Source organism: Epinephelus fuscoguttatus, linkage group LG16 (genome assembly GCF_011397635.1).
Source record: "Epinephelus fuscoguttatus linkage group LG16, E.fuscoguttatus.final_Chr_v1".
NCBI classification, from domain to species: Eukaryota; Metazoa; Chordata; class Actinopteri; order Perciformes; family Serranidae; genus Epinephelus; species Epinephelus fuscoguttatus.
In genome coordinates, this window is record NC_064767.1 from 21,538,965 (window position 1) to 21,563,138 (window position 24,174).

Sequence of the window (24,174 nt, forward strand, 5' to 3'; positions counted from 1 at the left end):
CTGGCTCATTCCCTCTGTCAATTAGCCCGTTTTACACTAGAGATCCAGATTCCAGTCTAACCAGTCTGCGTGACAGCAACTCTGACCTCTACAAAAGAAGCCAAACGTATAAAAGTGGAGACCACTCATTAACACGTCTCCGACACAGGTTTTACTCCACTGCAGCTGGCTGAAGTTGTTTTGAGTCGAGCGTGGTCGGATGCATTTTTGGATTCCCCAACAAAACATGATTAGTATATGTAGTCTCTCTGTATCTTCTTTCATCTGTCTTTTTCTTATAGAAGAAATCTGCCTATTTGTTCCAAAAATGTTTGGCCGATTGTCTGTATGCACAGTTTTTTTCTGTAGTCTTTTCACAGCACTTTAACCCTGACCCAGATATATATATATTTTTTTTTTACATAAGTTAAAGACTTAAATCACCCAAATGATGAAATAACATTTCCTCTCCTAACTCCACTGATATGTGTAGACTGGTTTGGTTTTATTTTGCTTTGGTTTTAAGATAAAGGGCTCTGTTTGAAAAAAGACTTCAGCAGTTACATCTGTTTCGAGACACAGTGTCCCTGTTACTCTGGATAATCCACAGAACACGCAGTCAGACAGTTTTTATAGTTTCGGTCAAAGCTGTTGAGGTCAATGAATTATTCAGAGTAGCCAGGACATCCACCATAATTAACCTTATGTTTTTAAATTCACACCAAATGGAGCCAATGCATTGAGCAGATAGGGTAGAGGCAGCGAGAGTTATCACCAAAAACAGCTCATTTCTTCTGCAAAATGCAAATCCTTCTTGAAAATTGTATCTTCACACAGGCTGCGTGTGCTTCAGCAGAATATGGGTGCCACTCATCATTGGTCTTACCACAAAAAAACCAACAAAATTTACTGAGTCTATGCATCACACATAAACACACTTTACAGCATGCATGTAGACAGTATTAGCAACATATGCATATAATGATAGTTTTCCCAGATAAACTCTAACATATAATATCAGTAACTTGGCATGACAGTCATTATTAGATTTTAAAAACATAGGCCGTTCCATTTGCTGATTAAACGTGAAAAGTTGATGTGTTCAAGGACCGTCCAAAATTTACAAACACCAACGATAATTTCTGTTTTTACAATTTCTGGCTGTGACAAAAGGTGTAATTTTGACAATTTTTTAAAGAAGATTTGGGGTTCAGGAGATATTTAGGATTTATACAAAATACAACATTTTAAAGTTGTATGTCTTTCACCGAAGGACGGCTTTTGTCATTAGTTTCTGATGCCGTAAGTCACTGCCCAAGCTACTTTGGAATGAGACTGGGCTCTCTCGACAGCCATTGGATGTATTGCTGCAGATGTTCAGTAAGAATCATGATAACTTTGCTTATCTTTTACATTTTTTTCTGCTGTAATTTATAGCGCCATCAGTGGGTCAGATTTTCATTTTTTTCATTATTTTTCATTTTGGTTTACAACCAAATATCTGTAAAACTAATGACTTTTCCAGCAGCCCCAGATGCACTGTAGTGCTAATAAGCAAATGTTCGCATGCTAGCATGCTTCACTAAGATGATGGGCATGATAAATGCTGCTTGCAGAAACATCAGCATGTTGGCATTGTTAATGAGATGTTAGCATTTAACTCACAGCAGCACCACTGTGCCTAACTAAAGTTCAGCCCCACAGAACTACTAGCTTAATCTTATTTCAGGGCTGTCAGCACCACAAACAAATTTACCTTCACCTCTGTTGTATTGGGGTGTTGGCAAAAATCTCACATATGAGCATCTCGAGTCTGGGCAATAAAACCAGTACTGTCTGAATGATTGGATATCATTAGAAGGAGGCCTAAGTGAGAAAATATGTTTTTATGCAATTTAGGGTTATTTAATCAAACACCCAACTATAACACCCTCTAACCTTAACCACAGTGAACACGCTCTGCCTTACCCAACAGGGGCTGCTTCATGGTGAGAGAATTCAGCCAGTCAAAAGTGTGTGACCAAATGGCTGCCAGATCTCGCTGTGAAAATATGAGCAAGAGAAGCGAACAAGACAAATTTTACGATTTGCTGTTTAGATGCCCCCAAGCTAAGCCATTAATGTGAGCCCTAATTGTTCCAGCAGTGGGGTATTAGTGGTGTGAACATCTGAGTGTGAAACGAGCAAGCAAAACCCCCCCGCTAAACTTGTTTTAATAATGAAGTGATGAAAGTTACGCTTTAATGACCGTTCCTGTACCAAGAGCACTTCTTGCACTAAGCACTGTGGTCTGAAAGCAGTTTTTACTTTGGTCAAAAACATATATGTTCATCAGTTTTACTCTTGCAGCTTCACTGTCGTATTTTGACACATTATACTGATTTATTGGTGGTCCTACATGCCAGAGAGCAGGGTGTGCTGGTTTTTACTGCTGACGGGGGAAACAAAAAAGAGATGTTAGAGATTTGCAATCTTCTCCTTTCTAGTTTGAAAATCACAGAGGGCTTGTAAATTCACCGATGGCATTCCTGAGGGAGGCTACATATCCTTCAGCTGTTACGTAATGATGACTGATCAGACGATAACCTGCTGGTCCACATCAGGGAACACATCATCTCCTTACTGTGCGACCCCTCTGCTCACCCCAAATCTCTGGCTACACTTCCTTAATGCTATCCGTGACATGCTATGGTGCTCGCCAGTCCGATTCTTTTTCAGTTCACTTATTGATTCGTAAACAATTCTCTATGTAGGGGGAAAAAAGTAGGCCTACACATGTTTTCAGCCTCGACACAACAGTTTTATTACCTCTGAGTCTGAACACTGTGGATGAAATGAGAGAATATTTGTTGTTTTCATTTTGTTTTTATAGTCAAGGAAAAAATCTGCAAAGCCTGCCCACATGGCGCTAATGTTATTATAACAGGATATATTTACCCTTAGTAACAGACTTGCTGCTCAGTTGGGAAGCTGTGGCAGTTGCGTGTCGAGTGTCAAATACATGGCATTCCTGGAAGTAAAGCCAAAGTTGCATAGAAAGATGTTTCAGTGTATTGCTGGTGCTTCCAGCCATACTTGAAATGATCTTTTACAGACATGACAAGCAGCACTGTTACCATCTTTCTTTGGGAGATGAAGCCACGCTTTAAACCGTTTCTTTCTTTCTTTCTTTCTTTCTTTCTTTCTTTCTTCTTTGACTCCTTCTTGTGGCGAGTCTCTATCAGTGTAGACCAGGGACTGGCAACCTTAACTATCAAAAGAGACCTAAAAGTAATTAAAAAAAGAAAAAAAAGAAAGTTGTCTGGAGCCGCAAAATATATTTGAGTCTTATATGAAGGTAACACAGCCCATTAAGTGTAAATTAGCCTATCAACATATTAAGGAATGCTCATTTAGACCTATTAATATATTAATAGGACTAAATGAGCATTCCTTAATATGTTTTACCACAAGGTGGCTACTCTGCAGTGGGCTCTTTATGATTACTTTATTTTTGCAGCATTGGCAATAAAAACAAACAAACCTGTCCACACCCTATTACAGTGGTTCCCAACTGGTGGGTTGCGGTCAAAAAATGGGTTATGGGTTCATTTGGAATGTGGAAAGTGTCAAGTTTTGTAAAAACACACTTTATTTTGAAGTAAGGTAAATTTCCAGCACAGAGTTTTTATTTTGATGTGCTGTTTCCTGCTGTAAAATGAGTGACCACTGGACAGCTACTGCACATAGACAGCAAAGTAGCTCAACAACATCGCCAAATGCAAGTATGACTCTAATGTATTAAACTGTGGACGTTGAACTGGTCACTAGGGAGAAATCTGGACCCCGTGGCTGGACCAGTTAGGAATCATTGCATTAAATACTCTATTTTCCTCCAATACATTTCCTTTTTTGGATTTGGAATCCATTGCTAGCCTAGCTAGGTAGACTCAAGACTAGCTTATGCTGTTGAGGTTTGGTTTCCTATTTGGTGTATTGGCTATACAGTTTAACAGTTGGAGAATGTAACTTCTTAAAGGGAAATTTCGGTTTATTTCAACCTGTCTCCTATCGTCCTAAATTTGTTTCAAGTGACTCATGACGAAAAATAATAGTTAGCATGTTAGCCGTTAGCCTAGATACAGCCGGGGTGCATTAGTAGCGTCAGACCTGTTAAAACGTAAGAGAACGGGCATCCCTTCAAGTGCAAAGTTAGTCCACTAAACAAGCTTTTTTTTCCCACAAAGACCGCCTCATATCATTAGGATAAATGTCAGAGAACATATAGAAAACGACATGTAAACGTGTTGTCTTACCTTACCGGTGTGCTGCCATGTTTGTTTATCATCTAGCACTGCTTTCCAAAGCGCGGCCGAAATACCGCGAGAACAAGCAGCGATCTCATAGAGTGCCTAAACAAGAAGCAACAGCTGGAAGAATACACTGACGAAGAGCTTCGTGAAATTGAAGAACGGAGGAGGAGAGAGAGAGAGAGAGAGAGGCGCAACAGGTAGAGGACGAATGGCTGCTGCAAGGCTGAGTAGCTCTGGAGATTGGTGGTCTACCTGTGAATGCTGTGCCCCAGTGCCCACAGAAGAGGAATGCCTCTGTTGCAAGGAATGGGACTGGTTGCAGCCTTATTTTCAAGCCCAAGGCAGACAGAGCAGCAGCAAAGACCCCCGGGAACAGAACAGAGCAGCATCAGTGACAATTAGAAATGACAGTGGTAAGTCAGACGTAGCATGAAAAGGGGGAGCTGGGGTGGAGGTGGTTTGCAAAGTCAACAGCAACAGAAGGCAGGCCAGAGCAGTTTAAATAGGGTGTCCTGAATGGGATACGCCAATTAGTTGCATAGAGAGGAATCATGTGATCTATCAGCTGACTCACTTTCATCAAGGGGTTTGAGATCAGCTGATGTAGCTGGGATGTGAGCTGAGCTTGACATCATGTCCTGCCTGAATTAACGCTGTACTCAATTTTTGGACAAAGCTAGAGGGAGCTACCCTGGAAATCCAGAGTTCTTGCGAGAGCACAATTTGAATTTGCTCAGCGAGTCACTCTGGCAATCAGTAATGATGCTCATTACCTATGCCCATGAAACCGAGTTGCACCAATCACATCGGTGTATCTGATATAAGCAGGCCAGAGGCGAGCTAAACAGATAACCGCAGCGCTGTGGCGACAAAGTCCGGAATCAGTCAGTAAACATTGCAAGATGGCTACGGATAAACACCATTTGTTTGAAACGGCTTTGGCCGCTACAATTAACGAGCTAGACTTGGCTTTTTCTCTAAAAGAGGAACAGAGGACGGCGCTCAAACCTTTCCTTTGCAAGAAGGACGTTTTTGCTGTTTTGTCGACCGGATACGGCAAGAGTCTAATCTACCAGTTAGCTCCGCTGGTAGCTAAGCGTATACGTCACCCCGTGTATTGTTCTGATTGGTCGTAGTGTTATCCAATTGCGTGCAGTGATATTTTCAAATGCATGCTTGCTGCCGCCCCTCGAGTTGGGCCATTTTCATTACTCATGGATTTCCAGGCTAAGAGGGAGCCACTGGAGAGGGGCGAAAGTGGCGCATGTGGCATTCGATTTAGATGGATCAGACAATTTGGAACCAATTCCCACCTGGAACCAGTTCTCAATTATCATCCCTACACGAGACTGCAACAACCAAACAACTAATAAGTTCTCTGTGATCATTAACTGAAGCAGCATTAACGTGAGAGGAACCATTATTCTTCAGTACTTTTGTTAGTACTTTAAACCATAGATATACTCTGATAAAACTTAAAATATAGGTCTTTAAGTTTCAGTTAATGTACTTTTCCATTTTGTGTATTGATTCTCTGTCATCTCTGCTTCTGTCTGCCATCTGATCACATATTTGTTCTGCAGTCTGCACTGTATGTCTGTTGTGCTAGATAGTTTAGTTAGTGAGCTGTCTTTGATGCGGTGCAGGCACAGCGAGAGCTGTGTAAAACAAGCTGACCAAATGGGTCTTTTGACGGAAAACATTCGGACACAGTGTTGTTCATTTTTGCATTTAATTGAATTCTGGTCAGTCTGGCAGCCGAAGTATGATACCAAAATTTTGGATGAACAAAGGGAAAAATTCTTGGTTCTTAGACTTGAGACAGTGGTATGAATACTACGCTGTGATCCACTCCGTCCCGCTCAAAATACTAAAACTGTTTTCTTTATGTTGCCTGTTTATTGTCACATACTGTTTGCTGTGTTTGTATTAAGTAGCGGGTGTTTTGGAAATGTTTGGATGTCTGCTGCTGTCTTTAAACTCCTGACTTTTCTTTTTAGCCCCTACTCCCTTTAATTTAAGAGGCCTTGCCTTTTGCAAGGCTGTTATGGGACTAATAATTTGTTCCTAATGAATTGTCTGGTTAAATAAAGAAAGAAATAAAAACTTCTTTCTTCATGTGGTTTCTGCTCTAATGAACCACCAAACTTAAGCAAAGAAAGCAAAACTTTCCTTTCTACCTAGCCAAAATTTCCTGTAGTGCTGATTTGTAGTGCAAGATTTAGCTTTAATAACTTGTTCTGTTTTTTATTCTCTGTCCATATATGAGCTGGAATTTCATTCCCTGGGATCTGGACCGAAGAATTATTGTGAGCTCTCTGGAAAGATGACAGGATAACCAAATAATTTGTGTAAAGCTATGACTTAATCCATGCGTTGTTTACAGTTTGAGGCCGGGAGCTTGGGAGTTTTCCAACACTGTGATGAAATTTTCAACAAGGTTAAGCTCAGATTGCAACAGTGCTTCACCCCACATGAATAAAACTCAGCTCTGTTCTCAGCAGTCTTGTTGACACGTTAGACCTTTCAAAACAGGTTCAGTAGAGGCCTGCTGTTGTTATGATCATATCATCCTCATGTCTTCTGGCCATGTTATTCACAATACAGTCAATTCTTTCTTGGCATCGTCCTGTTTAGTTTGTTGAACTTTTGATTAAGAAATGCACTGCTGACTCATGTTACCTAAGCAACTCGTTTACCTTATTTGTAAATTGCCCATTTTCTCTGGTTTTGGAAAAAAAAAATAATGAGCCAAATTGGAACAAAACATTTGCAGCTTTAAGCAGGACTGAACTGAACTGATCTGATCTGGTATTTGATTAATAACATTTGTTGCTTTAGAGGAAATAGACAAGTGATCTGTTGTGCATTGACTCGCAGATTTTATAAATCTCTAATTAACAGTTTCTGCATTGTGACTTGTTGTTTTATTTTGTCACGGTGCTGTATAATATTACCCACAAAAGCAAGTGAGGAATTACTTTTTCATTTTCTTTGAACAAGAGGTTGAAAAATGTCTGAGTAGCATGCGGAGTGATAATGTTCCCTCTGTAAGAGCCCGTAAGATCTGGATTAACCATCACTTGGCAATTTAGCATAAGCAGTTTCACCTAAGAGAATATATAATGCCCTGACTGACTGATTAATTGGCTGTCATGTGTAGTTTTACACGACGGCTTATTAGGGTCATTGAAGGTAAAAATTAAATAAATATGGAGCCAGGACAGGGGGGTAAAACTCAGAGTTTTTGAGATTAAAATTGAACATTTATGAGAAAAATACTTAGGTATTCTCTGAGATTAAACTAGTACGAGAAAAAACATACAAATTTACAAGCAAATTATTGAGATTATAAAGTCATTAATTTGCAAGGGGAAAAAAAATCAGAATTTCTGAGATTTAAGTCAAAATTAAGGAGAAACTTGGATATTCTCTGAAAATAAACTGGTAAATTTACAACAACAACAAAATCTCTGGACCATAAAGTCATAAATTTGCAGCAAAAAACCCCTCAAATTGTCTGAGATTAAAGTCACAAATTTACAAAATGAAAATTGGGAGAATTATTTTGTCTCTCTGTTTTGTTTTGTTTTTGTCAAGGAACCAAATCGTTTCCCTTTACAAAGTTGGATCAACCTTCTGGGCTGATTGTCCAGACTAACGTTTTGGATGTTGCCTGGCCATCAGCTGGACGTCCTTCCTGGGCGTCCTAGCAACATTGAGTGTGACGTTAAAGTGAGCAGGCCTTGGGCGCCCTGTGGCTCAGTGGTTGGAGCAGGCATCCCATGCCATGTTGTCCTTGCCGCAGAGGCAGTTGGTGCAATTCCAGCCTGTGGTCCTTTGCTGAATGTCATCCCCCTCCCCTTCACACCCAAGTCTGTCTAGTCTTATGAAGACAAAAGCTGAAAAAAAAAAAAAGGGGGAACTATTTAGCTAACCTGCTCAGGCTTGAGCCTTCAGCAGCCTTATACATCCTAAAAACTGAAAATAATAAGTCAGCTAAGTCTAAAATAAGCCAGTGCTGACTCATGTGTGACACGATCCCTAGTGTCCTGGGTGAAAGTGCTCTGTTTAACCCTTCATCCACCACAGCTTCATCCCTACATGGACTTTGACGCTCTTTACCTTACTTGACATTTTTGGCAGAAAGCCTTGAAGGCAGATTTCTCCCATGTGCAATCAAAGACAGCTTGGATTAAGACTTTTGGCTCTTGTTGACACCACAGTCTTATTTCTTTTTTGTTCACCGCAAATTTACGACTTCATAATCTCAGAGAATATTCATTTGTTGTTGTTTTTTTTGTTTTGTTTTTTCACGAAAATTTATGACTTTTAATCTTGAAAATTCTGAGGGTTTTTTTTTTTTTAATCTCTCTGAAATATGACCCTCTTCCCCTGGCTCTCTCTTTTTTTTTCCCCACACTGGCCCTCTTGTGGTGTTGAAGTTTTAAGACTCATGCAACTCGTGAACTGTGGGGTTGCTGCTCTCTTGTTTTCCTCTCTTGGCCTTCTGAAGGAGATCTCAGAGAGGTTTACTCTCTGCCCACAGGGTGATGTTCCTCAGGACTTTGGCTCTAACTACCAATAAATTCTTTTCTCATCATGCTCTCTTAACATCATCTCTCATTACCGCTATGTGTCTTCATCTCTCACACACACATTGCTGTCCGTATTGTTCAGTTTGAAATCTCACTGCTTCCAATTCCTCTTTTATGCAATCCCACATAGAACTGGATTGTTAGTAGACATGCGTATTACTGAATATGTCAGTTCCTGTTCATCGTAGCTGTTGTAGTGAAACAAATATTGTGTGCTACATTACTGAGACCAATGAAAATCATACATAGGGGTCTGGATTTTAAACCTGCAGTCCACATGGAGCCGTAGTAATGGTAATGGGGAATCTACATCAGTGTGAAGGATATAATAACATCATAAAATATAGTTTTGAATTTGAATTAACTTGGATGGATGCATGGATCAGTGGATAGATCAATAGATGGGAAAGAATATTTCTCTCACAGCATTTTCTGTGTATTTCCATTGCAGTTATTACATGGACGGCAGAGTGAACAAAGTGGAGGACTTCCTAAAAACTCGTCTGCTGGACACACTGACAGAGCAAATCAATAAAGTCACCAAGGTACTTACGTTTCCCTAAACGTCCCGAATTTAACCTCTGCCATGAATAATCTTTGTATCATGTATGTAATGTATGTAAATTAGACTGTATATAATCATAACATCATTTCTGAAGCAGCTGCCCGATGCATACCATGAATCAGTTTTAGATCTGTACTGTAGATACAAATTTACTTAATGTCTGGTGTATATTTCAGAGGTCACATCTCGGGTCGTTCAGACCGCCTCAAGGGAGGATATGAAGAAATAACTCATTTTAAGTTATATTTGCACTTTATTTGAGTTTGCCAAGTCATGCATCAGCCCTTGGCTGGTTTTTGTGATGACAGAGCCACATGTGTAAAACCACAACATTGAGCACTCAGGGTAAAATCATTGTATCCATCATGACGCTGTCTGAACAGTTTTGAGTTTTGAAGTGATGTAGTTATCAGAAAAGTAAATGGACTATATTTTCTGCATAAGGAAACCATACCATTATGGCCATGTTCATTGTTACCATGGATGCAGTGAATAAACGAGGCTGCACAGTTAAATTAAATATAGTAACTTTTTTCAACAAATTTTAGTTTTTTCTGTGTAGAAGAGGAAAAAAACAATCTAATATTTATTCAGTATGCTAGGGGGAACATAATATGAGTATAGGTAGCATTGGTAACTTTACTTCCTCTTTGGGCAGAGATGAACTCGTCTGGATTTGGTGTCAATCAGAATCAGAAGCAGAAATACTTCAGTGATCCCTGAGGGGAAATAATTATTTGTTTTAGCTGCTCTGATGTAAAGAAAAGAGATTTATAAGATGTAAGAATAAGAGTATGAAATGAAGTGTGTAAATATATAGCAATAAAATAAAATGAAGTAGAAATGAAATGTGCATCAAGATAAAATAGTAAAAATTAAAAATAAAATTATGCTACCATGTTTAACACTAGTTACTCAAGATATAAAATTAAAAAATTGAAATAAAGTAAAATATATGTCGTCACTGTGCTGAGGCTGTGAGTATGACAAATTAACTACAGTATATACATCAGAAGAATAAACAGCAATAGAATTGGAGTTAACATAATAATATGTACAGTTATGTGCTTTGTATGTTTAATTAATATATACATTCAAGAAAGGAAAATATAGCACAGCTGAATAATAATTGAATAAGAATAATTCATTTGAATGAGCTACAGCAGCTGGCCACAAACTTCTGCTAATGATGTGACAACCTAATAACATACAAAGTCAGAATGCACATACATGTTAACAGTTGGATTTTAAAAACCATTTATTTACATGACAAACATGTAGCTATTTGTACCCAGATGCCAAATATAGTTTGAAAAATCTATTGTGAAGTGTGGAAGAATATAGAATTTTTAATGGGTAATATGTAAGAACCCTGACCTGTGTGTCTATCACTCGTTGCAGGTTGTGAACACACACACTCCTGGTAAGAAGGTGTGGTTGGGTGGACTGGGGCCGGCGTGGGCAGGAGGCATCAGTAATCTCTCTGACACATACGCTGCTGGCTTCCTGTAAGTACCGTTACCATACTGTAGCTGCTCGAGAAACCGTTGTGGTGTGTTTTGTAGATAGGATCTTTTGATGATAATGAACTAAGCCAGCTGCGCAAGACGACTTTATATTTGTTAAGAAAAAGTATTTATTCCCCCCTTTTTTTTTTTTTTTGCAATGTGTATCACAGTCAAAATCATTCCAATTGTGTCCTTTCTGTGTGTTCATATGTGTTCCAGGTGGGTGAACGCGCTGGGTATGGCTGCTGTGCAGGGGATTGATGTTGTCTTGCGTCACTCATTCTTTGACTACGGGTACACACACCTCGTGGACCAGAACTTTAACCCTTTACCCGTGAGTCTTTCAGTGTCAGTTCAGCTAATATTAGAATGGCTAATGCTTCTCTTTTCACCCTTCCTTATTGTAATAACAAGGATCTGACCTGAGCAGTCCTGTTTCGCTCTGGACCTTTCCTGTACCAGACCCAGTGCCTCGATGGCACCTCTCGCTCTTTCCCGTGGGAGCTATTAGGCGAGATGAAAGGCGTTTAGTGGTGATGAGTGCTTAGACGCGGGGGCGAAATGCCATGTAACTTTAGCTCTTTGTCAGTAGCTCAGGACAGTGTCACTGCTCCGCTCAACCCCCATCACAACTGTGTGCTTCTCTGTGCGGGACAGTCAGCTGCTGAGAGATCTGCAACCTGAGATGCTGATGCACAGGCATGTTAGTAAAATAGCCTGCAACACTGTGTGAAATGGAACTGCCCAATCCCGAGTCCCTCCGTGGTTTGGTCTGAATCATGCAGGGACAGAAATACAAGTTCAGTCCTCAACGCTGAATTAATCATCTGAGATGGTTGATGATCAGTAGAGATGAAAAAAGTGTCCTGAAATGTCCAACAAGTACTGATGCTCACTTGAAATTATCTCAAGTTTTATCCTAAACAAAAATAATAATCCATAAAAACTAAAATAACACCTAAAACCGGTACTTCTTCCTGGTTTTACGTGTCTCTTCGAGTGACATTTTGCGCCTGTAACTGGTAGGCCTGTTCAGTAATCTATCCATGATGCTGGACATTATTTACCTTGTGTTTTTAAAAGCAGTGTAACCTCACATGGTTTTACTGATAGTTAAAATTTGCACTGGTAAGACTCAATGTTCGGAATTTAACCGCGGTTTATCGTAACCCCGGAAACTGTTTCATCCCTAATGATCTGCCTATGAAGGGACAAGAATTTTAACAACACAGATGTGTAGGAGACATACTTAACAGGTCGTAATGATAGAGTTAAATACTTTAATTGTCCATGTGGGGACACTGGTTAGCAGTATAATCACAAAGGCATTGCATCACATCACAAAGCCACCAATAAACAGACTTAACACATACATCTCACCAACTGAGATACTTGTAGACATAATAGACATACTCATTTGTCTTAACACAGCAGCAGGAGGGGGACAGACCAGACCAGTTGGACATTTTTTTAATGATAAGGAAGGAATGGCCACAGTGCAGTGCTTTACCTGTTTAAAAACACATAACTCAAACTTATGTTCCTTCCTTGTACTCGAAGTTGGATGTGAGATGTTTGCATTTTTGCTAATTGTCTTGCTAATTTACTACTCTTAAAACGGGGACTTTGAAGTCTTGACTTAGAATTAAACTGATCTCATTTTGCTGGGGAAAAAATTAGAAGTGTGAAGAAGTGATAAAATTCTATCATGAGCCAAGTTCATAAAAAAGATTTATTAAGTTCGTAAAAAGGGATTTATATTAAGCTGAGGCAGAGCAGGGGCTAGAGGCGTACATTAAGGGTGTGCACAGTAAATCATTGTTTCAGCAATAAAGGAAAACTGGATGATGAAATCAAACATTTGTTATTATTCAAGCTTCTTTTATTCTTGCTTTGGTCAGAAATAGCTGCCAGAAAGGCGTATTGGCAGTCCCAAAATACCATTTTAACAGCTAATGTTACTGGGCTCATGAACTAAACGGTTGGGCTCATGAACTTATCTAACAATAATTTCTCACTGAATCCCTCATTAGTTGCCTCGAGCCGGCATGCACTTTCTTCTGCCTCACTTCATCTATAGGATATTAAAAATCGAAATGGCTTCATTTTTCTTTCCCGCTTCGTTTCCATTATTTTTCTGGGAATGACCGTCTCCCGCTAGGATAACAATGCTTTTAACATGGCTGGATGTCTGAAGGCTGCAACAGCCTACCTGCTGAGAGAATTCACTGCCAGGCCAACCTGTCCAATGCATGGGAAATTTATGACCTGGACCCTTCCCCTACAGGACGACTCCCCCATTGGTAGAATCCAGTTAAAACCCCTCCGCCCACTGAATGATTCAACCACTTCACTTTTTTCCAGAGTTATCCCTTTTCTTACCTCCTCTCCTGTCCCAATCATCCTCTCTGTTGTCTCCTGGGTTGTGAACTCCCAAACTAAAGCAAAGTAAAATGAATTCTTTGAGAAACAGAGATGTCAGTATTCAGTGTCTGGCAGCAGGAAAAGGCATATTGTTCCTGTCTGAATAGGTTGTCCTTCAAATGCTCTGAAGACAGAAAATATTTCAGGCGAATACATACAGCTGTCTAGCCCCCACCTACATCTCACACACAGAGAAGAGTGATGAGGCACTACGCTGCTCTCACAGTTTAGCCTGTCTCAAAGGGCCCTAATACACCAAGCTGATGGTCGGCCATCACTGAGCGTCTGTCACCCCAGTTTTGGAGCTGTGTCCCGCACCCTTGGCAGTAGTCAGCCTTTGACGACTTTTTTGGCCAATTCAGCATATTGGTTTCAGAGTTGACGGAGCCCTTTGGTGAATGAAATCATTCTGATTGGCAGTTCAGCTCAGTGCACAAGAAAAGAAGCAGAAGTCAAGAGCAAGTGAGATCCAAACAAAGCAGTTATATGAGGGAAGTTTTTTTTTTTTTTTTAACCATTGAGCTCTCGTTTGTAATTATTATTATGTTATTGTTTGCTAGTGCACGGTAAATATCCTTTGTTCTTTCGTGTTGTTAATGTGCTAACTGGCTAAATAGCGTCTTGTGTACGTCCTGTCGGTCTTCCAGTTTCCCATTTTGAATGACGAATACAGACTATAGCCGCCTGCTGGTACGGAGAGCCCTCTTACAAAGGCGCGCAGAACATATGTGCTAGTTGTCTGTTGGCTGTTGTCTTTGTGGTGTAGGTGTGTTAAGGCCCAGACACCAAAACAACATCAAAGAACTACAGGCAACAACAGCTGTCTGTTGCGTCTAGGGCTGCCCTCTAATAGTGGACTAAATGTTAGTCGACGAGAAAGGTCATTAGTTGGCAAGATTTCATTGGTTGCTTAGTTGCAGAAAAAAAATCCAAACAAACATGAAACTCTATTAGGAGCTGCGTCTGTCAAAATAAATAAACAAAACCTATATGACTGGACCATGTGGTAATTTAATTTCTAAAGGACAGACATAGGAAGTGTCCATGCTCAGCAGTCAGACAGGAGTCATGTATATTTCCAGGGCTGGCACCTGTGGTAATTCCACAGGCTAGTTAATAACATGTCGGGCAGGAAATCCAAAGTGTGGGATCATTTTGAGAAGGTGAAGGACAAACCCAAGGTGATATGTAAACTCATCTTCATTGGTCGACTACAAACATGGCGTATCATCTGAAACATGGAAGTAGCTACATGCCCATTAGCCACTTAGCATAATCATTACTGCTTTACGGACAGCGTCATTAACAAGCGGCTCACTCAGTGTGTGACGTGCACTTGTAGATAAAATATAGGCCTATATTAATGAAGGTTCATTAGTACGGTTTTGTATTTCTCTGTAATGTAGCACAGTGTTAACAATGTTACTGATACTATTCTTTCTCACACCTTCAACTCAAACCATTGTGTTGCCCCACCCAAAATATATAATTTAATAATTAAATTAATATTGTAAACATGTGGGCAACTAGACGACTAATGGCCCTAAATGATGACTATGGGTCGACAAGGAAAAATCTTAGATGGGGCAGCCCAAGTTGCGTTGCATTACGTCATGTACGTCTTGGCAAAAAATTGCACATAAACACACTGCAAAGACTACAACTGGCGGCCGACTAGCACATACGTTTTGTGCCTCCATGAAAGGAAATAACTTTCTCATACCAGCAGGGGGTGGTTGTCTGTATTCATTATTTGAAAAGGGAAACCGCAAGACCATCATAAAGCTAGTTAGCCAGTTAGCACATTAACAATATAATCCAATGCTGACAAAGCATATTAACTTTGCGCCAGTGAACAATAACACAAACCAGCACAAAACGTTTCTACCAAAGAGCTCAATAGCTTAAAAAAAAATAATTTCAATATTCAATATTCAAAGATCTCACAGCCTATTGACTTTAGTTGTTTTTTTGCTTTTCTCACTTACGCTTCTCTTGTTGTCCACTTCGCTGAACTGCCACTAAGAGTGATTTCGTTCACCGACGGGCTCCGCCATCTGGAACGCTGATTCAACATGCTGAATTTGCCGGAAAAAAGCAGACGAGGGTCAATGGTTTAGGATATACCTCAAAGACTAGGGCGACAAAGGTTTAATGATGCCCAACACTGGCCAACGGCCGTCTTTCGGCTCGGTCTGTCAGGCCTTTCAGTGCAGAGCAGTGCAGTTTCAGTGCTTCTGGCTAAGACACAGCCAACATGATGCGATGCAACAGTCAGCTTCCGTCGCAACTCGTTCTATGATGTCGGTTTGGTGTATCTTGGCCATAACAGCCCCTTCTGCTCATATTGAACCCTCTGACTTGCAAAGCGTCATGACTCTGCATGTCACACATATTTTTACCTTTTCCTGGATATGCCTTTGTCTTCATTTTTAACAGCTGTTATCTTTTTATTATTTTATGGGAAACCTAATTAGAGCCTGCTCTGACTTCTTCATGGATTTAGTTAAATTAAAAACACTGAAATTTTGAACTTCCTGTGTAACAGTATGACCTCATACTTTGATCTCTGGATTCTTATGGATTAAAAGTGTCTCAACCAGGCAGTCTGACTCATTGGCCCTATTTAGCCGAACACTGAACAGTATTTTTTATTCCCCTTGTTATTGTGCTCTTATTCCCTTAGCTGTGCAGCTGAGGTTTGATTGCTGTATGGTTTTACTTTTCTTGAGTCCTTGACATGTTACTTGTTTACTTGCTTGTCTTTCTTTCTGTTTGTTGGTCTATATGGTATTTTGATTGGATCTCAAAGTGATGGTTGTTCCACCAAATGACATCTGTCTGTTTGGAGAGTTGAGGGCAAACGAGACAGGGTGAAAATAAATGCAGAGAAAGAATAGGGAGACAGACAGACAGGCAATTAGACAGGAAAACTTGCAGACAGTCAGAGCTGCTGGGATTTAGGACCCCAGGTGATCCCCCAGCCAAAAAAAAAAAAAATTTAGTTTTCTGTCCCACCAGTTCCCGTTGAAAGAATGAATTTATTGAGGGTTTTTTTTAATCAAGTTTTGAAATTTAAAAACAAAGCAAGAGTGTAGCATCACTCCGGCCATCTTGCACAAATAAAACTCCAGACTCATAACTGTTCTTTGTTTTATACACTATGTAATAATCATAGATCACAGGTCTGGCCATACATTCATCCATCCATCCCTCTGCCTGTGGCCAACACTATACAGTTCCATACTGTGCTCTGCTTCTTCGATGCCTTGGCAGCAAATTAAGTTAAAGCCTCCGTGGAAAAAAGAAGCCCTTAAATGTTGCCATATGCAGGATTGCATGAGAACTTCCTGAGGAACACATGTTGTTCTGGGTCTCTCGGAGAGGTGTTGAGTCTGTGTAGTCTGTAGAGTGAGACACAGTATGGTGGACCACTCAACAATGATAACCCAAAACAGCAATTCATGATGGAGCATAATATTTTGTAAAAATGTCATATTTAAGACCTGTCAATTCTAAATGGGTCAGCGGTTGTTGGATACAATGTGACATGCTACATGGGGCAATCAGCTCCAACTAAATGTCGAATGTCAAAGTGCTGACATATTTGGACTTGACATTTTTGTGCAATATGTCTCTTTTTTCACCCGGTCGCAGACAAGCTGCTTTGCTGGCACATTTCTAAGTCTCACAGCTGGTAAAGCATTTCATGGCTGAAGAAGCAAAATGGAGATTTTAGGATTATTTTCTTTCATGGGAATCCAGAATCCAACATTGTTGTGATAAATGGTCTCTTTCAATAAAGATTCTGATGTTTGATTTACCCTCATGTTTAAAGGTTCAGTGTGTATGATTCAGGGGGATATATTGGCAGAAATGGAATATGATATAACACGTATGTTTTCTTTGGTGTACAATCACCTGAATAAAGAGTAGGGATGGGCATGAGTACTCGAGTACTCGTTTGGATGTCAATATTCATTCAACATACAGTATAGAGTACTCATCGGGGCCCCACCCACATGTGATCATTATTTTTCTTATCTTACACACACACACACATAGTTGATGGGGCTAACTTTTAGCATCACATGGCTAATGTTACCTAATGTTATTTAATGGGTTTAATGGTGTAGGTGTGAGTTTGTGTGGACCCTTAAACAGCTTGGTGTTGGATGTCAACCGCTGCTGCTGTGTTAGCTCTTGCTTGCCAGGCAGAAGTTGAACTAACCTCGAGGAGATCGGTTCCAGAGATGGTCCTTCAGTGCTGTGTCTAACCTGTGTAACGTTAACAGGAGCAACAGCAAGTTTGCTGATTTTTCTTGTTACGTTTACTAGTCTAATTGAGGCCTGGTTGTCCAATAAATGAATTCTAAATTACACTTGTTTTCTGTTGTTGCTCAATTTACACCCCTATTATAATGTTAGCAAGTACTCAAATATGAAAGTCACGTGAAATGTCCATCCCTACCACAGAGTCTACCATCTTGCACTGCCATGTATTACAGTTGCCCATTCACATGGCTATTCGCATCTTTGTGTTGATTAGCAGCCCCTCCACAACGAACAGCATCGGAATAACACTGATACTGAAACCGCTTTATTCGGTGTATTTTTCTTTTTGTTTTAGAGAAAAAGAGACCCAGATACTTCTGCTCTCTGTAAAAAAAAAAAAAAAAAAAATCCCCCAGTGTCTGGATTTTAAGTAATTAGCAGACATTAGCAGTTACTGGGCTAGGGGCTCGTCTGTGATGAGCCAAACGGCATCAGAGAAACACTGATTTGTAAATCGAAACTGCTTCATTCAGTGTTTTTACTAGTTTTAATCAACTGGTTCATTTCTTTTGGAGAGGAAGAGGCCTCTGTGGATTATTCAAAAACTTCCTGGACAATGAACACTGAATGAATCCTAACCTGAAGTTCATGCTTGGCACACGGGAGAAGTTTCAGCTGGTTGCAATCTGCAGTCCTCGCTGCAAGATGCCACCATATCCCACACACTGTTCCTTTAACTATGGTGGAGTTTGATGTTCGGTCAGATCAGATCTTTAAAACTTCCATTCCACACCTGCCTGCTATTGCATTGTATGTTAAAACAACTATTAGGTGAATTCTGTGTCGAGCATTAAGATAGAATGAACCCATACTGTCAACAAACTAATGCCAAATGTGTGTCTGTGTGTGTGCGTATGTGTTGCTGTTGTTCTTACAGGATTACTGGTTCTCTCTGCTCTTCAAGCATCTGGTTGGTCCGAGGGTTTTAGCTGTGCGTGTGGCCGGACTGCAGAGGAAGCCGCAACCAGGACGAGTCATACGAGACAAGCTACGCATCTACGCCCACTGTACCAGCTACTCCAAGTATGTGCTACAGCCGAGCCACCTTGGATTAGTTTGTAACCTGCACTTTAACACAGCGGGAGTGTGCACATCATTATGTACAGTACTTTGATTTTTAGTTTTTCATTTGAAGCTGACCGATGACAAAGCACACATCCTCTCGGCCTCTCAGTGATGTGTAGCAATACTTGAATGTCCTTGAAGATTTAGATGGGAAACAGACTGCGGTGGTTTTATCTTTTCCTACTCCCTGTGTCCTTCTGCACACACACCTGAGGCTCAGTGTCTGGTGGGGAAGAACAAAATCCCCAACCAGCCCATTTGGCTTCCCATAAATAAGCAGACCGCAGACACCCGCTCATTCACAGCTCACAGCCTATAAAACTTAACAGGTATCACTTATCAGGTGTGTGGGTTCTGTCTCTCTGCCGTCAAAGAGCCGCTGAAAGGTGCGCCGGGCCTTTATCCCATCTCGGATTGGCTGGAGGGGGGTATTGGAGGGGGAGGGGGAGGGACAATAAGGCAGTCTGTGCCGGGAGGAGATAAAGACTGCCACCATGGCCTGTTCAAGGTTATCATTTAACCCAGGCCAGTGGCTGTCAGCACCAGGCTAGACTTACGGCCTTAATCTAGACGGGGCTCATTTACAGGTGGAGCATCTCTTAGAAAAACTACACAGATAGATGGTTCGATAATTGGGCAGGAGTTGCATAACCAACACACACACGAGGCCCGATGACAATGCGTGCAAATATTTGAAATACTTTTCAACAAGTGTATTCACTCAGCCACATGGTATGTATGGTGAAGTTGGGAGTAAAGAGATGCCCATGGCATGCAGTGCCACTCAGCTCCACTCAATGCACCAATCAGCCATGGACTCATGTGATTAGACAGTGAAGCCCTGAAGCTGAATCCAAAGTTTCAGTTGCGATTATTTCTGCCACTTTGTGGTTTTCCACAGACAGCCCTGAAGTGGATGAGCCATTGTAGTCATAGTGTTTTGAGTGTACTGTGTAAGACAGCAAAGACTAAATGTGCTCAGGCAGTCAGTGGTTTGAAAAGTCTTTGCAGATTAGACATTTGACTTTCACTGCCCTTTTACCCCTTTTAGCGGTTTGCATGGCATTTTTTTCACTTTCCAGCGACGCTCTGACATCAAACAGCATCAACACATGTTTATGTTCCTGGTTTGGATCGCTAAGAACCTCATCATCTGAAAGGCCTGAGAGGTTATTATCTCCACCTCCATCTAACATCTGATCTATCACTCGGAGCCATGCTCCACGTTTCTCAGAGACGAGGCTCCAAGAGTTTAACCCAGAGCCAGACTCACGGCGTTCCCATACACACAGTATTTCTCCCAGTAAATATATTGAATATCGGCAGTCTTGCAGGGTTGATGAAATAAATGTCTCACCGTGAGCCCAAAGGAACAAAGATAAACACTGAACCAAAAACCAAGATTGTTTTAAAGATATGAGATTTTGGAGGTGGCGACTGGGAGAGATGTCTACCAGCACTGACCCTGAACACCAAGGCCGACATGTGGTATTCACTACAGCTGTGTTGTCTTTGTCCTCATATCTGGGCCCTTATTAGATTTTATCATGTTTGTCTTATCTGTCTCGCAAAGTTATTTACCTCTGGCCAGTATCCCTATCAAGTTGTGTCCCCAGTGCTTTGCTCTCAGGAGAGCGACTCAAACACTGTTGTCTGTGTAACTCAAGAAGCGCTGCCCGTCGCATTCACACCCTTCATCTGACCCTGGGCTAAGCAGTGACAGCATTTTAATATTGAACACTGTACGAAAGAAGCAGATCTTTGCATCAGATAGCCCTTAAAGGGATGATAACTGCTTTGAAATTGAAAAGTGGTTTATTATGGTTCATACTAAATATAGATGATAACTTGCTGCTTAATAGAATTCCATTCTTGAGCATGCTTTATCTTTCTTTATTATTTTTCTGCAAGCCTTTTGATCCAGATTAGATCAAGAGGCTGTGGTTTGATCCTTTCACTATATGTGATAAAATATCAAAGGCTTTCCTCTCTTTGTAGTCATCTTTAATTATAGAGAATTTTATTCAGCATGGCAACGTAGTATATAATGAATCCCCATTAACAGATGTGGAGAGGAGCCTTTTTTCTCCCTGATTGTCTTTTCACAAAGTAAAGAAAAATTAATGCGATGTTTGTCATCTTCTTCACGGCACCAGTCATAACTATGTGAGAGGGTCCATAACAATCTACATCATCAACCTGCATCGGTCGCGGAAGAAAATCAAGTTGGCGGGGACGTTACGGAACAATACAGTCCATCAGTACCTGCTGCAACCCTACGGCACTGATGGACTGAGAGCCAAGTTAGTATTTCTCTCCTTCTCATGCACATACACACACATATGCACATGCACGCTGGCATTGAAAAATTGTTTTCTATCCAAACAACAGTGTGAGTTTCTTACAGTGTCCAGTTTTATTCATTTGTGCGGATCAAACAAGACATTTCCAGGGTATAAGTAGATCTCTCTACTGCCAAAAGGGTTCTTGTGAATTATAAACCAATCCAGAGTTATCAATCAAAATCTTAAAGACTTAATACTGAACACATTGAACTGTTTGGGGCCAAAAAGGCCGTCGATGCACTTTTTTTACTTCAAAATATGTTTAAATAATTGTCTAAATATTGTTCATTTTATATTATATTGTCGTCCACATGTTTATGGAGATTTAATATAAAAAAATAAAATCAATAAACAAATTCGGGACAAAATGTGGTCACTTTTTATTTTGTCTGTCCTGTAAAGTCAGTCAAATGTCACCTACGCCCCTCTGGCTTTCACCCTTCGATTTAAAAAGCATTTTTCCTCTAATGATGAAAACTGTGGTCGAAGCTGTTTTCAAAAAGTAATTATTTTTGCAAAGGTGTGAAAGGCGCTGAGATGAGAAAGAATTTCATAAACAGCTTTATGGGTCTCAAATTATTTTATTTTTTCCAACCTTAATAGGGTGTTAAACAGCAGCGCTTCACACGCTGCAGTGAAATCATTTTAAGACAACAATGGGTGTTGGACGTGAGCTGTAATTCATGCCGAGTCGGCAGGTTGTGTGAATACACAGCACAAAACTTGTAGCTGAATGCTGACACGCAAAATCTTCTTAGATTGTTGATATCTTAGGACAACATGAGGAATAATACAAAAAGATTAAAAGCAAATAAAGAATAAACCCTTATCATTTTTTAATGAAGCACCATTACTCAGATTGTCATGATAAACTGCTTTCCTGAAACTGAAACTTGCCAACCTAGTTTTATAAGGAATCACTGACTGAGCCTTTTGTTTGAGTGTGTTTTTATAGCCTGCAGAAGATGTTTTATCAGTGAATTTTTATTCCCTATCGTATATTTTGGCCATTCTAGTTCTCAATTCTGTTCACATTTTTTACTGTGATGTATTACACTTCATGTATCGAGGTAATATAAGTCATATTGCTTAAAAATGACCTATAAAATATAAATTTATGCTTTCCGTCTCTTCCTCTCTCCTTTAAGCCTCTGGCCTGTTATTCTGACTTACACTTAAGCCTTAAATTCTGGAATAACAGTCTAATGATTCAGGACCGTGTGTGTGTGTGTGTCCATGTGTTATACGATACCGACATACGGCCTTAATGGTGGCTCAGGCATGATCCCTCAATAACAGCGTAATGATGGAGGATGTTTTAGGTGTTAGAACAGGATTGCGAGGCAATTAATAGGAGAGAAAGCTAACGATGGGCCTTTTTCAGGCCTTAAGTGCTTTCCTCTACCGCAGGGAGCACAGGGAGACTTTTTATGAAGAATTTAGCAACACCAGATGTCTATAAACGTGTCTGAGTAGTGGGACTTTTTAAGTTGGCCAAGTATTCAGGTCCGTGCATGTTCAGGGAGCTCTGAGCAACTCAGTTTGATTCATAACTTCTCCTCATTGAGCATAATTTTATTTGATATTTTATTGAATTTGAGGTTCACATAAAAATATCCAGAGTCCTCACCTTAATCCTTAAATTCTTGAGAACTTTACAGTAAAACAATATAATAAAAAAGGGTTACTACTAACAGCAGCACTTCAAGGTGGAAAAGTTGTGTTAAAGGTGATAAAACAGTATAAAAACTTTATTCTCTTCAGAACATGATTTATTATATCACACATACTTTAACACTTTTTATTTATTGAGTTGAGGATCATAACAATACAAAATAAAGGGCTCGGTCTCTTCATATGCCTCCCCTTTTCAACCTATTCCCTAACTTACACAGAACACATTTCCTGCATTTGTGGAAAAAAATATATCCCCCATAAGTGCAGGAAAAGTGCAGGAAATGTTACAGGGAAAAAAAATAGAAATAAAAATATATGTATATATATATTTTTTTTTTTTTCGTAAGTGGGGGAAATGTGTTCTATATGACCAAACCAAAAACAAACAAACAGAAAAAAATCAAAACAAACAAAACAAAACAAAAAGAAAAAAAAAAAGAAAATAAATAAATGAGTAAAGGTTCACAGCATTACAGTTCTGAGGGGCAATCGAGTACATTTTAGAGGTAGTGGCATATTGAACACAAAAACCTACATGGAGATGTGTTTCAAGACCTCAGTCCATGCTAGTCCATACAGCCCACTCCTCAGGGCCCGGGCCCTGTCATTTCTACAGTATAGTCCAGAAAAGGGTCCCAAATGTGAATAAACTTGAATGGCCGGTCCTTCTAAAGGTGTAAGTTCCATGGTGCTCCGGATCCAATATGAAACTGTACGAACAATATCTGAAATCCACTGAAGAAGAGCACACCTCTTTACACTAAATATTGAAGAGGGGCTAAGGTTCAGAGCTACTGACTGTGTCCCAAGAATGCAAAACAAAGGTTCAACAGTTATTTTTGTCTTAAAAATAATTTCGATTTCTTTACACACTTTGATCCAGAAGTCATTAATAAGGGGGGCAGAAATACGAAGCTTCAGAAATTTTACACTTATTGCAGTGTTTTGAAAGCGAAGGATTAAACTTGTTGTTAGTCTGGAGCCTATATACAACCTGAAACTGCAACTCCTTAGCTTTGTTGGTGTATAAACCTTTAACACTCTTAAACATTTTAAGGGTAAAGACGAACAAGGTATTTTTAAAATAAAAATAAAAAATTTGAAGGTTCTCCTCATGTTGACTGTTATGCAGGAAGTTTTATAATATTTTCATTCTGTATTTTTTAAATCATATTAATTATTGTGCAATATTTTTGTGATGATTACCCTTATTCACCCCATAATCCATTTGCAAAAGAGTGCACCTTAAATTACAACTGACATGTGACGTGTGATAACTACTCTTTAATATTCTTTGATATTATAAATGTTTTCTCATCGAAAAATTATTACTGAATATTATCAGAATTAGAATAAAGTCTTTTTCCAAGTAAGCGTTTGGTGCTT

The 24,174-nt window shown here is 39.9% G+C and overlaps 1 protein-coding gene across 1 annotated transcript in view; it reads left to right on the top strand.

Annotated features, from left to right (window-relative positions):
• Nucleotides 1-24,174, top strand: part of hpse2 (heparanase 2) — a 78,195-nt gene that overhangs the window by 51,589 nt on the left and 2,432 nt on the right. The window contains exons 7-11 of the mRNA XM_049600869.1: nucleotides 9,321-9,414; nucleotides 10,836-10,942; nucleotides 11,162-11,276; nucleotides 18,579-18,724; nucleotides 20,923-21,069. Coding sequence (XP_049456826.1) covers nucleotides 9,321-9,414; nucleotides 10,836-10,942; nucleotides 11,162-11,276; nucleotides 18,579-18,724; nucleotides 20,923-21,069 — 609 coding nt within the window. The remainder of the gene's footprint in view (nucleotides 1-9,320; nucleotides 9,415-10,835; nucleotides 10,943-11,161; nucleotides 11,277-18,578; nucleotides 18,725-20,922; nucleotides 21,070-24,174) is intronic.